This window comes from Panthera uncia (genome assembly GCF_023721935.1).
Source record: "Panthera uncia isolate 11264 chromosome D3 unlocalized genomic scaffold, Puncia_PCG_1.0 HiC_scaffold_8, whole genome shotgun sequence".
Classification (NCBI taxonomy): domain Eukaryota; kingdom Metazoa; phylum Chordata; class Mammalia; order Carnivora; family Felidae; genus Panthera; species Panthera uncia.
This window is the reverse complement of record NW_026057586.1, coordinates 82,170,313-82,182,474: the sequence shown is the minus strand read 5'-3', so window position 1 is coordinate 82,182,474 and position 12,162 is coordinate 82,170,313. Positions and strand designations below refer to the sequence as shown.

Below are 12,162 nucleotides of genomic sequence, written 5' to 3'. Positions count from 1 at the left end.
ACTGGCTGGCTGTTTCAATTCATTTCTCAGCCCTTTTGCTTAGGACAACCTACCACCCCGTGCAAGCGTGGAGTGGGTAGTTGCTTCAGGGCCTTGTCTTGCCCAGCATATCCTAACAAGTCACATCTGGGACAGTTTCAAAAAATGAAACCACCTCGGCTTGCTAGAAGGCCTGGTAAAAAGTCTCAGGCCTACCTACACGTTGATTGCTTTGCATTTGTAAGAGTTGTGTGCCGGGTCTCATCCTATAAATTCAAACCCTTTAAATTTAAACCCTTTAAATTCAGATAATTTTCCTTATTCTATATTTGGTTCAGCTACTTTTTATTAGTTTGGGAAGCTGGAGCAAAGGGGGGTAGGAAGATGAATAATCTAGCTGCTCACTGTATTGTTGAGGGGATGGTTTTCGTGCTGTTTTAAGATTCAGGTCATTGACACCTTCTTAGGTTATTTAGATACAAGCTCCCAAGCAAATGTCAACCAGTGAGACACAAATTTCACACGGGGCAGAATCATTTCAAAGTTCGGTTATTTTAATGCAATTTCATTGTTCAAGGTAGTACGGATATATTAAGTGGTTCATTTCCATCGTGAAGAAAATACTAACAGTTTCTATCTTATGTAATTTTGTCAAAATCAAACGTGACTCTTTGACCTTTTTCAAAAACACTTTCTTTATGTATCTTGATAAGATGCTTTTTTTCCTGGAAAACATTTTTAAACCTTCAAGTAGTTTGGAAACATTTGCCTATTTGCTCATTCCTCTGGGCACAGCCTTTCAGGGCACTTATCCCACCTGTACTGAAAACCTCTGTTCCCCCAGCTGGTGGTGGGGCTGCTTGGTGGAGGTGATCATGGGAAAATGAGGAACGAGCAAGCTTTGTAAACTACTTCTAATTCTCATAATTAGTATGCTACGATCCACCCCAGCTTCTGCAAGGTCAGACATGCAAGACAAGTACTTGGCCAAAAAAGCAGGATTCTAACTAGTGTAAAAATAGATTTTAAATAAAATAGAATCTCTATAGGAAAGAGAATTAGGTTACGCTTTACATTCCCACTCTTGCTTTAAGGTGTCTGTACATGTAAGTCCAAGGGGCACTTCCAGAGTTGGTCTGCCCTAAGTAGAATTTGAGAATGTCTGAGTACATTCATTTCGCAAAGTTACAGGTGAGGGTTTCTGGGAAATGCTCCAGCGCATCCCACAAAAATAGATGGTGATTAGCAATACAGTTTGTGTGCTAACAAGGAACACGAAGGACATTTACGACAAAGGGGATGAGGCCTAACCATAGGCTAAAAACAATTCTAAAATGTGACCATTGGAAAACTCTGGCTAATTCTAAAGCAGAAAACAAAACCCATCATTTCAGCGTCCAGCTACCCCTTCTGGAAGCTGAATTCCAACACGGGTCTTCCTTTAACTTGGCTTAATTACTGCGTATTATGAATTACTTGACGTTAAGGTTTCTAGAGAAAGTACACAGCCCCTCTGTTGGCTCACAACGAGCACTGCACGACTGTTTTAAAGGGGCCCTGTTAAAATTCTAATTTTCGGATTTAGAAACAGCCTTTGGTTGTATCTTGAAAGCATAACTGAAAATCTGCCCAAGCTCCCTCTAGCCGCAACCTGAGCATGCAGCCCAATCTTTTGTAAACATTCAGAAAACACTGATCCTAGCAAAATACACAATCAGCTAGTCAGAGGCCTCGCTGCCCATTTTCACATGGATGATAAATCCGCTTGCTGATTCTTGCTAGATGCTAGGAAATCCACTCTGAGATCGGAGTCTTAGAGCAACCATTCAGCCTCCTCTTTACTTGAGGTTCATAATGTGGCCTGGAGTCATCGAAAATAAACAAAGTGGAAGCACCACCATTTTCCCTACACTGAGTCTGCTCAGCCTGCCCCAGGGTTGTTTGTTTTTCCTGGCTAGTCCTAGAGCAAAAGAAGGCTGCTGTGACAGGCTAGTGACTAAAGGTTTACAGGCCCAGCCTCTTTTCATATGACATTCAACCAATTCTTCTTCCCAGACGCAGGGAGGGGATGACAAGGACGTCAGACTAACACCGGGGAGTTTTCATAAATCCTCAGTGGCCAGTGCAAACCTCTCTTTAAAGCAGCTGCTAGACCTCAGGTAACGTTACCTTTGAGGTTACAAAAAAAAATTCGACATCTTAAACCGACCCCAGACCTGAACGTCAAATACACGGACTCAATAAATACAACGGAAAAATGCACAGCAGAGCTGGGGCTTCTATCAAGTAGGAAGGCAAAATGGTCATTAGAATGTCTGAGGTTAGTGAACTACTACGGTTGAAAACAGCAGCCACCTTCTAAAACACGGCCCATCTCCATCGGCGCTCCTAGTCAGCAACCCCCTACGTTCATCGCACCACACGCCAGCAAATGAAAGATCCAAACAACTGCGGCTCGGTCCTCACTTGTACTTATTTAAGGTCCGCCCTCACATTTAGCTGAAGCCCCAGCACACCCTCACTGCGCCAGGGAAACCAGTCTCAGGGACGTCTGTTTCTCAGAAGGTCACTTGCCCCTCTTGCTGCGGCCTTTCCTGGAGGGCAGCTTCCCGCTGCCCCCCGAAGAGGGGGCGCTGGAGGCTGAGGCCATGGCGATGTTGATCTGTCCCTCCTGGATTTCCTGCCGGGTCTCAGCAGGCAGGTGGTTGATCTTCTGCTGTGTCTCCAGGTAGAACATGACGTCACGCAACTGCTCCTGGATCTCGGTGATCTGCAGATCCTTCTGGTCGCAGGTTTCCTTCAACACCCTCTCCTCCTCCTTCAGTTTGTTCTGCAGGAGGACTTGGTTGGCACGCAAACACTTGTTCATTTCCTGCTCCTCTCTGAGCTCTGTGGTGAGTTTGGCCACTTTTGTGTTTAGCTGAGTGCACCTTTTGCAAAACAAAGGAAGACAAAAGCATGTTTTTTCATTTGCCGACACAGTCCGCTTTCTGCTCTGGGATTGAACAGAGGCGCTGTGATCTCAGAATCCATTTAGGGACTGGACTCCTCCCTCCTGTGGCGGAGGGAGACCGCCACCACAGTCTCCACTGTGCCGCCACCGCGACTGCTGTACGAAGCAAGGATTCCGCTCTAGTCGGCGGCGTAACAGTTTTTCTAAGTCTCAGAAATTTTTCAATAGTGTAAATGATTCTATGATTCATGGTAAAACTTCTACTGCTCCTTTGTTTTGCAGTCTGTGGTTAAATAGATGGCTTACAGATAACAGCTACGATAAAGAAGTTATGAGGAAAAGTGACATTCTTGGAGAGTCAAGTGCTCTGACCTCACTGCATTTACTGGAGAAGAGTTTTCAAGAATAGGGAGTGCCTTATTCTTGACGCTCAATCTTACTCACAAGGCAAGAATTACAAATTAAAGCATCACTGGATATACCATTTTTATGTATCGGAATGCCAAAGAGCTCAACCGTGGGAAAAGAGGAACTTCCCCGCGTGGGCACTGGAGTGCGAACTGGTACAAACTCTTCGGAAGTCAGCGTGGCAGTAACTCCAAAAACCACAATTTCACATGCCCTCTGACATACCTATTCTAGGAACTCATCCAATAAAATATATTCAAGACTGCACTAAAAGAAACATGGAGAAAAATGCTCATTGCACCATAGTTTATATTAGTCTAAGACTTGAGACAACTTTAAATGTCTATCAATAGGGGACCGGTTAAAATTATCAGGGAACCTCCATACAATGCAATACCATGCAGCCGTTACAAGTGTCAGTATGAAAAAAAAAAAAAAAAAATCTCAGAAACGGAATATTTTACCAAACAGAATACCTAATATTATTCTATTTTTCTAGAAAAAAAGGTATGTGAGACATTCATATGGGTACAACAAAAGATCTGGAAGAGTAAATATTCACTGGTACCATCAATGAATAGTGGTAATCTTTAGATAGCAAAATCTACAGCCTGGAAGAAAACTTCCAATTTTAATTCTTTAATACAGTTGACTTTGTTAGGGAGCTGAAAGTATAGAATATTTTAATTTCTATTAATCCTGTAGTGTTGCTTTTAGAACAGTTTAAAAAAAGAAAAAAACCTTTGGGGCACCTGGCTGGTTGTCAGTAGAGCATGAGACTCTTAATCTCAGGGCTGTGAGTTCAAGCCCCACGTTGGGTGTAGAGATTCCTTAAAAAATAAGATATTTAAGAGTGTGGGGAAAGAAATAAAAACAAGAAAATATTTAAAAGAAAAAAAAAAACCTTTGGTGGAGAGTCTTGTGGGTGACGAAAAAATTTTGAAACAGATGATGGTGACAGTAGCAGGATGCTGTGAATGCCACTTAGTGCCACTGAATTATACACTTAGAGTGAATAGGACAAATTTTGTTATATAGATTTTACCACAATACAAAGAAAAACTATTAAAATAACTTTTGACAGTGGGGAAAACAGGTGAAGGGTACATGGAAACTCTTTGCACTATCTTAGCAACCTCTGTAAACCTGAATTTATTCCAGAATGAAGGTTTCTTCAAAAAAAAAAAAAAAAAAAAAAAGCTCTTAAAAATTCTCCTCCTTATTTTTCATCCACTGTCTGGAAGTAAAAAGCCAATTATTTTTGTGAATATACTTAAACTAGAAAGGTAATTTCCATGAGCAGCAACTATCTCCCCATATCGCAGTAGTAGAGTATGTTCTTGCCATGCCGTTCTTGAATTTTTTCCTCCATATTCAACAACTCTGGCCTTTAATTCCTGCCTAAGGCCAGAATACACACCGTGTCCGGCTCAGACATATTCTCTCTCCTGCCAGTTCTCAGCCACCATGGCTCCGAGAAGCTGCAGCTCTGAGCACAAGGGAATTGCCCTCTACAGGCAACAGCGGAAGATATCTGCACATACAGCGAGCACAGACATCAGCAGAGAGCTCTGCATTCCACACAGCACCCATCTGGCATGAAATGCTGTCGTTTTTAATCAACAGGAAGTCATAATAAGTTTGCTCCATAAATAGGGAGACCCCTGAAAACCTAGTGATGGGCACCCTCGAAAAGGAAAGCGTGTTCATAGGAATGGAGGAGATTACCTGTAAAAATGAAATAGCTAAGTTAAAGAAGAGACCAATCACACCTACTTTCTTTCCACGGACTGCTTTTCTTTTAGGAGATCATTTAGTCTGTGCTCCAGATTGTCACATTTCTCAATTGTTTCTTTAAATTTGGCCTTCATGTTGTTAATCTGGAAGAGCAAACGGAGATCAGTTTCACTTCAAAGAGGCATAGTTTTGTGGGGTCTCTGGGGCTAACTTCACAAGCGTTTTTGCAATGACCTGTCCGTAACTTTGATAAACCAAACTAAGAACAGGTGAGACAATCATTTGAAAGAACTTCTGTAACAGAAATAAACATTTGGAGAAACCCTTTTTTTACCCCTTACTGTTTCCCTATACAAGGATGAACAACGGATCACAGCTAAACGGCAAGCGAAACTGCTCAGAAGTAAAGAGTGAGCTTCAGGCAGTAAGACAGGAGACGGTCTGTCAGAGGCCAGACCAGAGCCTCTCCTTAACTCACCACGTCTTTTTCCTCCTGAGATCACATTCCAAAAATTACTAACCAAATAATCTAACAAACTAATCTAATCCAAGAAAATTGTAATAATGGGTTTTAACTGTTTGGGTCCCTATCCCCCCCCCCCCCAAAAAAAAACCTCATTATTAAATTTTCTCATGTACCATGAAGCCACATGGAACATAAGCAGTTCTTGTTTTGAGTTAATTTATAAATGCAACATAGGGAGAACGAATTCCTGTTACGTTGTCTTATAAACTGAAGAGAATTTTAAGATTCTGGTGTATTACGTGTCAGAAACCAAGAGTCTGTTGAAGTCTAGCTAAGCAGACATTAGATTCAGTCAGGTGTGATGATCTACCCAACTGAGAAATGCCTCACCTCTACCAGTCCGAGGACACAGGGAGAAGACTGGATGGGAAGTAGTGAGGCAGTAATAGCTGAAAGGGCAGGAGGTGAAAGGGACTGAGAATTTAAATCCTGTGGCCCAAGCACCAGCCAGATGTTTTGTAAGCAGTATCTCCTTTATATCTGATAAGAAGCCAGAGACTTCAGTGTGTCAACTTTATCAACAGGCTTACGGAAAGGTGAGGCAATATGCCCAAAGTTACCCAGCTAGAGCGTGGTGGGTCTGGGACTGGACCCAAGTTCTAAACCTCTCTGCACTACATTGCAGGCCATAGCTGTACGGCAAAGGAAAAATGAGCTTTAGGCATTCGTTAGGGAATGCAGTTAATCCTAAAGGGTCTTAAAAGGCAGAGAGAACCCTAAGCTTAGCTCTCAAGGGTCTGCACGAAGCACTTTAGGTACCCCCCCTGTGGAAACGCCTAGTACTGAGGCTGTGTTTTGAGTGTTCCTCCTAGGGACTCAGGACTTGACACCAAGTGGCAGTAACCAGAGCTCGGCCTCCTGAGTGCTGTCGGAGGCATGTCCTTCCCATGTGTGCTCTAAGCCCCATTCAGAACCGGTACAGCAAGTGACCCTGAGTGCCTCTGGAAAGGCACCTCCACCACTTGGAAGGTTCTGATAAAAACTACATCAACAACTTTGAACTGAAGATCTTTTTTGTTTTTTGACGTTTTTATTAATTTTTGAGAGACAGAGTACGAGTGGAGGAGGGGCAGAGAGGGAGGGAGGCACACAATCCGAGGCAGGCTCCAGGCTCCAAGCTGTCAGCACAGAGCCCGACGTGGGGCTTGAACCCACCAACCGCGAGATCGTGACCTGAGCCGAAGTCGGACGTTCAACTGACTGAGCCACCCAGGCGCCCCTGAACTAAAGATTTTAAAGCTGGTGTTAAGCCTTAATTTGAGAACCTTGATTTCTCCTCATTTGTAGGCATACGCAGAAACTGGGGCCAACGGGCCTGACATATGGGTGAGCCTGGCCCTGCCTGCTTAATTCCAGGATAACCCTAGCTACCACACAGATGAGACCTGAGCCTGGCTCTGCAGTCCTTTTCTGAAGATCTAGTTATGCTAGGGACTCACAAAATTACTAAAATAATCATTTAAGGATTTATTTGTTTCATTGTTGTTATCTTATTTCAGAGAGAGAAAGTACGCATGCACAAGCACATGCGCCTACGTGGGGGAAGGAGGCAGAGGGGGAGAGACTCTTAAGGAGGTTCCGCGCTCAGCGCAGAGCCCAACATACTGAGGTCGATCCCACGACCCTGGGATCGTGACCTGAGCTGAAATTAAGAGTCGGACGCTCAGCTGACTGAGCCACCTGGGCACCCCAATTATTAAAAAAATTTGAAAAGCCTGTATTACTACTAAGAGGATCAGTGAATTATGAACACTGTCCCTAGAACCTGAGAAAGGTTCTTGGAACTCCCATTCTATGTGAACCCTCAGGAGCTCACTGGTTTTCAAAATGCTTTCTTTGGAACCGTCAGGGTCCCTTGTACCTGCCGGAGACGATGGGAAAACCAAGCAGGTGAAGTTCTGGGCCCTCCATCTGGGTTTCCACCAAAAACACACCACTTTCCTCTTCTACCTGGTGGAGGAGTGAGTGGCATCTTCTTTCAAGGATTTCGCTAAATCTGAAAACCTGTGTCCTAGACAAACAAGGCATCACGGGAACCACCGAAGCTCTAACACCTCAGCCTGATTTTCTTCTCTTCAATTTTGAAGGGCTCAGCACCATCTTGGTGCCACAGAAGCCCACACGCAGCTCCTCAAAGCAGCTGTTCCCAAGCTGACAAACCAACTGGCTGACTCAAATTACAAGTCCTCATGTACATACTTCTATTTTTTTAATGGAATTGCACAAGGCGTAGAAAACCTGACTGATTTAACAAACAAATCTCTTCCCAATCAAAAATACCAAAATACTCAAGTCTTTAAATCCAAGTTTTCTTTTTTCAGGGTACGTAGCAGGTATTTTGTTTCTTCCTTATATTTAGTATAATACAGAGCTCGGCATACAGTTTTAATACATTCTTTTCGATTTGGTAACCCTAGGTGAGAGTGTATGTTGGCTTCCCTCCCTTTCTTAAATAATGCTCAGCTGACAGCATTTGCAACAGCATATTTTTGCCTCTTCCTTTTCCTCATTTTGACTAATTTCATTCTCTTTGTGGTCTAGAATTTCTTGTTGCCTGACACTGCCTTCAGGGGCTATGTCTGTAATATAATGATGATGATTCATGTTTTTAACCACTTCTCTCTGGAATCCTGATCTAAAGTTAGATTACCGGGGTGAGCCGACTGATTCCAAATTCTTGTTTTCTTTCTTCTCTCCGCCGCTGCCCCCCCACCCAGGCTTTATTGAGATATAACTGACATATGACAAAGGTTTCTTTTTAGAGGCAAGACAATTCTCTATCTCTGTATCAGCCTAAGAATGATTCCAGCATTCCTTTTTTCTTGTATTCTGCCTTCTCCCATCCCAACATCAGATAGCCCTGCCGTGTGGCACGTCAGCAGCAGTCCAGACAGAAACTTACTTCCTCTGCTGTGTCCTTCTCTATCCGAACTATCTTGTTTTCCCAGTAGATTCGTTGAGATTCCAACTGGCTTGTTAGTAAATACGAATACTAAAAACAGAGAACAGACACCAACACATAAATCACTGTAGTTTCTGAATTTCAGTTAAAACCTGACTTTTATTTATTTTTATTAAAAAAACCAAAACCTGACTTTTAATGCCCTACAGAAGAGTAAATACAATCATCAGAACACGTATTACATCTTGGTTATTCTCTGCTCAACAAACCATGGGAATACAGAGATGTCAATTACACTCCTGACCTGGGGCTTACAATCTAGTCTGGACAAGAAAGCAGAGAAATGTACATTAGCAAATAAGTTTCTGTTCAAGCTAATTTTTTAAAATAATTTTTTAAGTTTATTTATTATTGAGAGAGAGAGAGAGAGAGAGAGAGAGAGAGAGAGAGAGAACAAGCTGGGGAGAGGCAGAGAGAGAGCGAGACAGAATCCAAAGCAGGCTCCCGGCTCTGAGCTGTCAGCACAGAGCCCCACAAGGGGCCTGAACCCGTAGACTGTGAGATAATGACCTAAGCCAAAGTCACACACCCTACCGACTGAGGCACCCAGGTGTCCCATCAAGCTAATTTTAAGAAGAACCCCAAGGTTTTTAAACCAAAGTATTAAATCAGCTCACCACCCTCTAGGAAGCTGTCCCTGTCCCGCCCAGCCTGGGGTTAAGCACCCCTCTCAGCTCCCTTGGTATAGTGCCTGTCATTAACAGCACTTAGGATGCTAGCACTTAATCACCAGATCTCCCTGACTAGAATATGAACTCTTCGAAAGTGAGGGTTCTAACTTTATTCCTGTAGCCTCAGTGCCTGGCACATGCTGGATGTCAGGAAATGTTTGCTACCTGACTGCATGAATGAATGAACAACGTGAATGAATGTGTAACTATTGAGAAAGGATAGATGGCTTATGACAGTAGGGTCTGGGAGGACGTCTGAGAGAAGGAGAGATATGGGAGGGCTCTCAACAGAGAGGTGGAGGAGACAGGTAAAGACAGAGATCTGATTCCAGAGAACTACTGGACCCAGATGTGAGCTGTGGACATTTAGGATCTCTTCAAGATGAAGGAGTAACACCAATGAGGCTAGGGTGCAAGGTATGGGCAGATGGGGCCTATAGAAGGCCCGGGGGCATCATATTGAGAAATGTGGGCCGTGGAGTAGCAACATGACATCTGCATTTCAGAAAAACCATTCTAAAAGACTAAAAGGAGATCTGAATGTGCTTGTAAGCTAGAGAAGAGAAGGAAGGTACAAGAGGGAGAAAGGACAGATGGGAGAATGTGTGTGCACCCCTAGAACGTACACTCCACGAGGGCAGGGAGTCTGTTCAATGCTGCATTCCCAGCACCAAGAAGAATGGCCGACAGACAGCAGCCCTCAATAAACATTTGTTGAATGAATATACCTAGAGTTAAGGTGGAAGGGTTACTTCTAAAAACTTAATGTAAAAGGTTTAAACTTTTTCATATCAATACAAGTAATGGTAAAAACATCAGCCTTATCTTAAGCCATTCTACTCAATCTATTAGACCATAAAAGTCCGGAGATGACCAAGCTTTCAAATATCCATTTCCTCCCAAGGCTAAGCTATTTGTTTTTAAATTTTATTTTAACGTTTATTTATTTTTGAGAGAGAGGGAGAGACACAGCGCAAGCAAGGGAGTAGCAGAGAAAGGGGGAGACACAGAATCTGAAGCAGGCTCCAGGCTGTCAGCACAGAGCCCGACGCGGGGCTTGAACTCACAGACTGTGAGACTCTTAACCAACTGAACCACCCAGGCACCCCTAAGCTATTTGTTTTTAAAACAATCAGATTGAAATTAATACAAAACAAGACTCATTTTAAACTTTTCCTTCATTATCGTAACGTTTACAATATACTAATTTTATAGTAGGTGGGATTTACTACTACAGTGAAAAATCAGACTGTGCTAATTTTGTTGTTTCTTCAACTATATATGAATACTCCCAAATGGCTTTAGACATACATATGTAAACATCAAATTCATAAAATACATACTTTGAGTATGTAAGCGTCTACTTCATAAAATGTCCAAGATATGTAAAAAAGCTTCCTGGGCATGGAAGGGTGCTACTGGGGTTTCCTCATTCTGACCTGCTCAGTTTCCAACTGCTACTGTGATGCCAACAGGAAGATTCTTAACTTTCAGTTTTATTGCAGCTAGAGAACCACCTTAACATTGAGCTTGAGACAATGAGAAACATCCCATTCAAAATAGTAAGACACAGTGAAGCGTAGACTTCCAAAGAAGAAAATTAGATAGAATAAAAGTATTTTAATAATCCTCCACAGCAATGATAGAACTTTAAAAAAAAGTTGACATACAGAAATAAATGGCAAGAGTAAAAGCCCAAGCCACTTTTTAAGGTAGGATAGTAAAAAGCAGTACAAAAAGGTACTTAGTAATTACTAACAAAGTATCTTACCTCTAACTGTAAGGCATCTATCTTCTCTTCCTGGCAAGTATCACCCTCACATTCATATTGTACTATTTTTCCATCTGTTTTACTTGCAACCAATCGATGGACATAATTATCTAAAGAAAAGAATGAATCAGTCAATCGAGGCTTGTTTCTTTAGAATGAAAAGGATCTGCATATACTTTCAACTTGGCCAGAATTTTTGTTTTTACAGGTCTAAATTAAATGCCTTGCAATATTTCTGTACAAGTGGGCTAACTCACTTGAATTTAAGAAAGAGTCAGAGGGCAAGTATAGAAGTATTAACTCTCTTTATAATGTGTAATTCAGGCCATTTGCAGGAAATAGTGTGCTATGGGGCACCCTGAGAATTCAAGTTTGCCACAGCAGTCAGGAAGATTTCAAGTTGTGAGAGAAGAAGAAGAGGAGAGGTTCTAAGGGAGACACGTTCATGCAGAATGAATCCAAATTAGAAAACAAGAATGGCCTTCACCTCCAGCATAGTCCCAGACTCGATGGTTGGTAAGCTGCATGGCATACGTGTGCTGGGTTTCCTCAAAGTGCTTATAAGCATGTCGACTTACATATCGTCCACATCCTATGTGGCCACATATTAAACAAATCCAAAGGTTCTGCCAAGGAGAAGACGACATCTTAATTAGTTGTACAAAAACACATGACCTGGCTCACTCAGAGTGGGAAAGGCCCTGACACAGAATGAAGGTGAATTGTTTCTACAGGAGTTTTGAATAAATATGTGTTTGAAATGCAAAAAGCAAGGGTGCTTTTATGGGTCATTTTCTCCCTCTCGTTTTTTAAGGAACTCTAGGGAAATGGCAAGACAAATATTCATAATTTATCAGTAAAAGTCTAGTCTTTTTCAACAAACAAAAAATAAAAGCACAGAGATTTTTGCTTCAGAGTGTAAAATAACGTATTCATATATCTTGCATGACCTTAGACAAAAGAAAACAAAAGCATCAGTCTGAAAAAGAATTTAAAAGAATTTAAGGCACACAGGGCAAAAGAAATCCCCAGAGCATTAAAGCTGTGTTCATTATTCTTTCCCACCAGCCATCACTTACTTCCTGAACACCACACTCAAAACACTTATTCTCTTCTACTGGCTCTGGAGTCTGGCAGTATCGGCACACAGGACAC

At 42.3% G+C, this 12,162-nt stretch overlaps 1 protein-coding gene across 1 annotated transcript in view; it reads right to left on the bottom strand.

The window, feature by feature from the left end:
• Positions 1-512: 512 nt before the first annotated feature.
• BRAP (BRCA1 associated protein) overlaps positions 513-12,162 on the bottom strand; it is a 29,332-nt gene continuing 17,682 nt past the window's right edge. The window contains exons 7-12 of the mRNA XM_049619932.1: positions 12,087-12,162; positions 11,495-11,633; positions 11,008-11,117; positions 8,506-8,595; positions 5,117-5,220; positions 513-2,909 (exon numbers count right to left, since the gene is read on the bottom strand). Coding sequence (XP_049475889.1) covers positions 2,546-2,909; positions 5,117-5,220; positions 8,506-8,595; positions 11,008-11,117; positions 11,495-11,633; positions 12,087-12,162 — 883 coding nt within the window. The 3' untranslated portion in view covers positions 513-2,545. The remainder of the gene's footprint in view (positions 2,910-5,116; positions 5,221-8,505; positions 8,596-11,007; positions 11,118-11,494; positions 11,634-12,086) is intronic.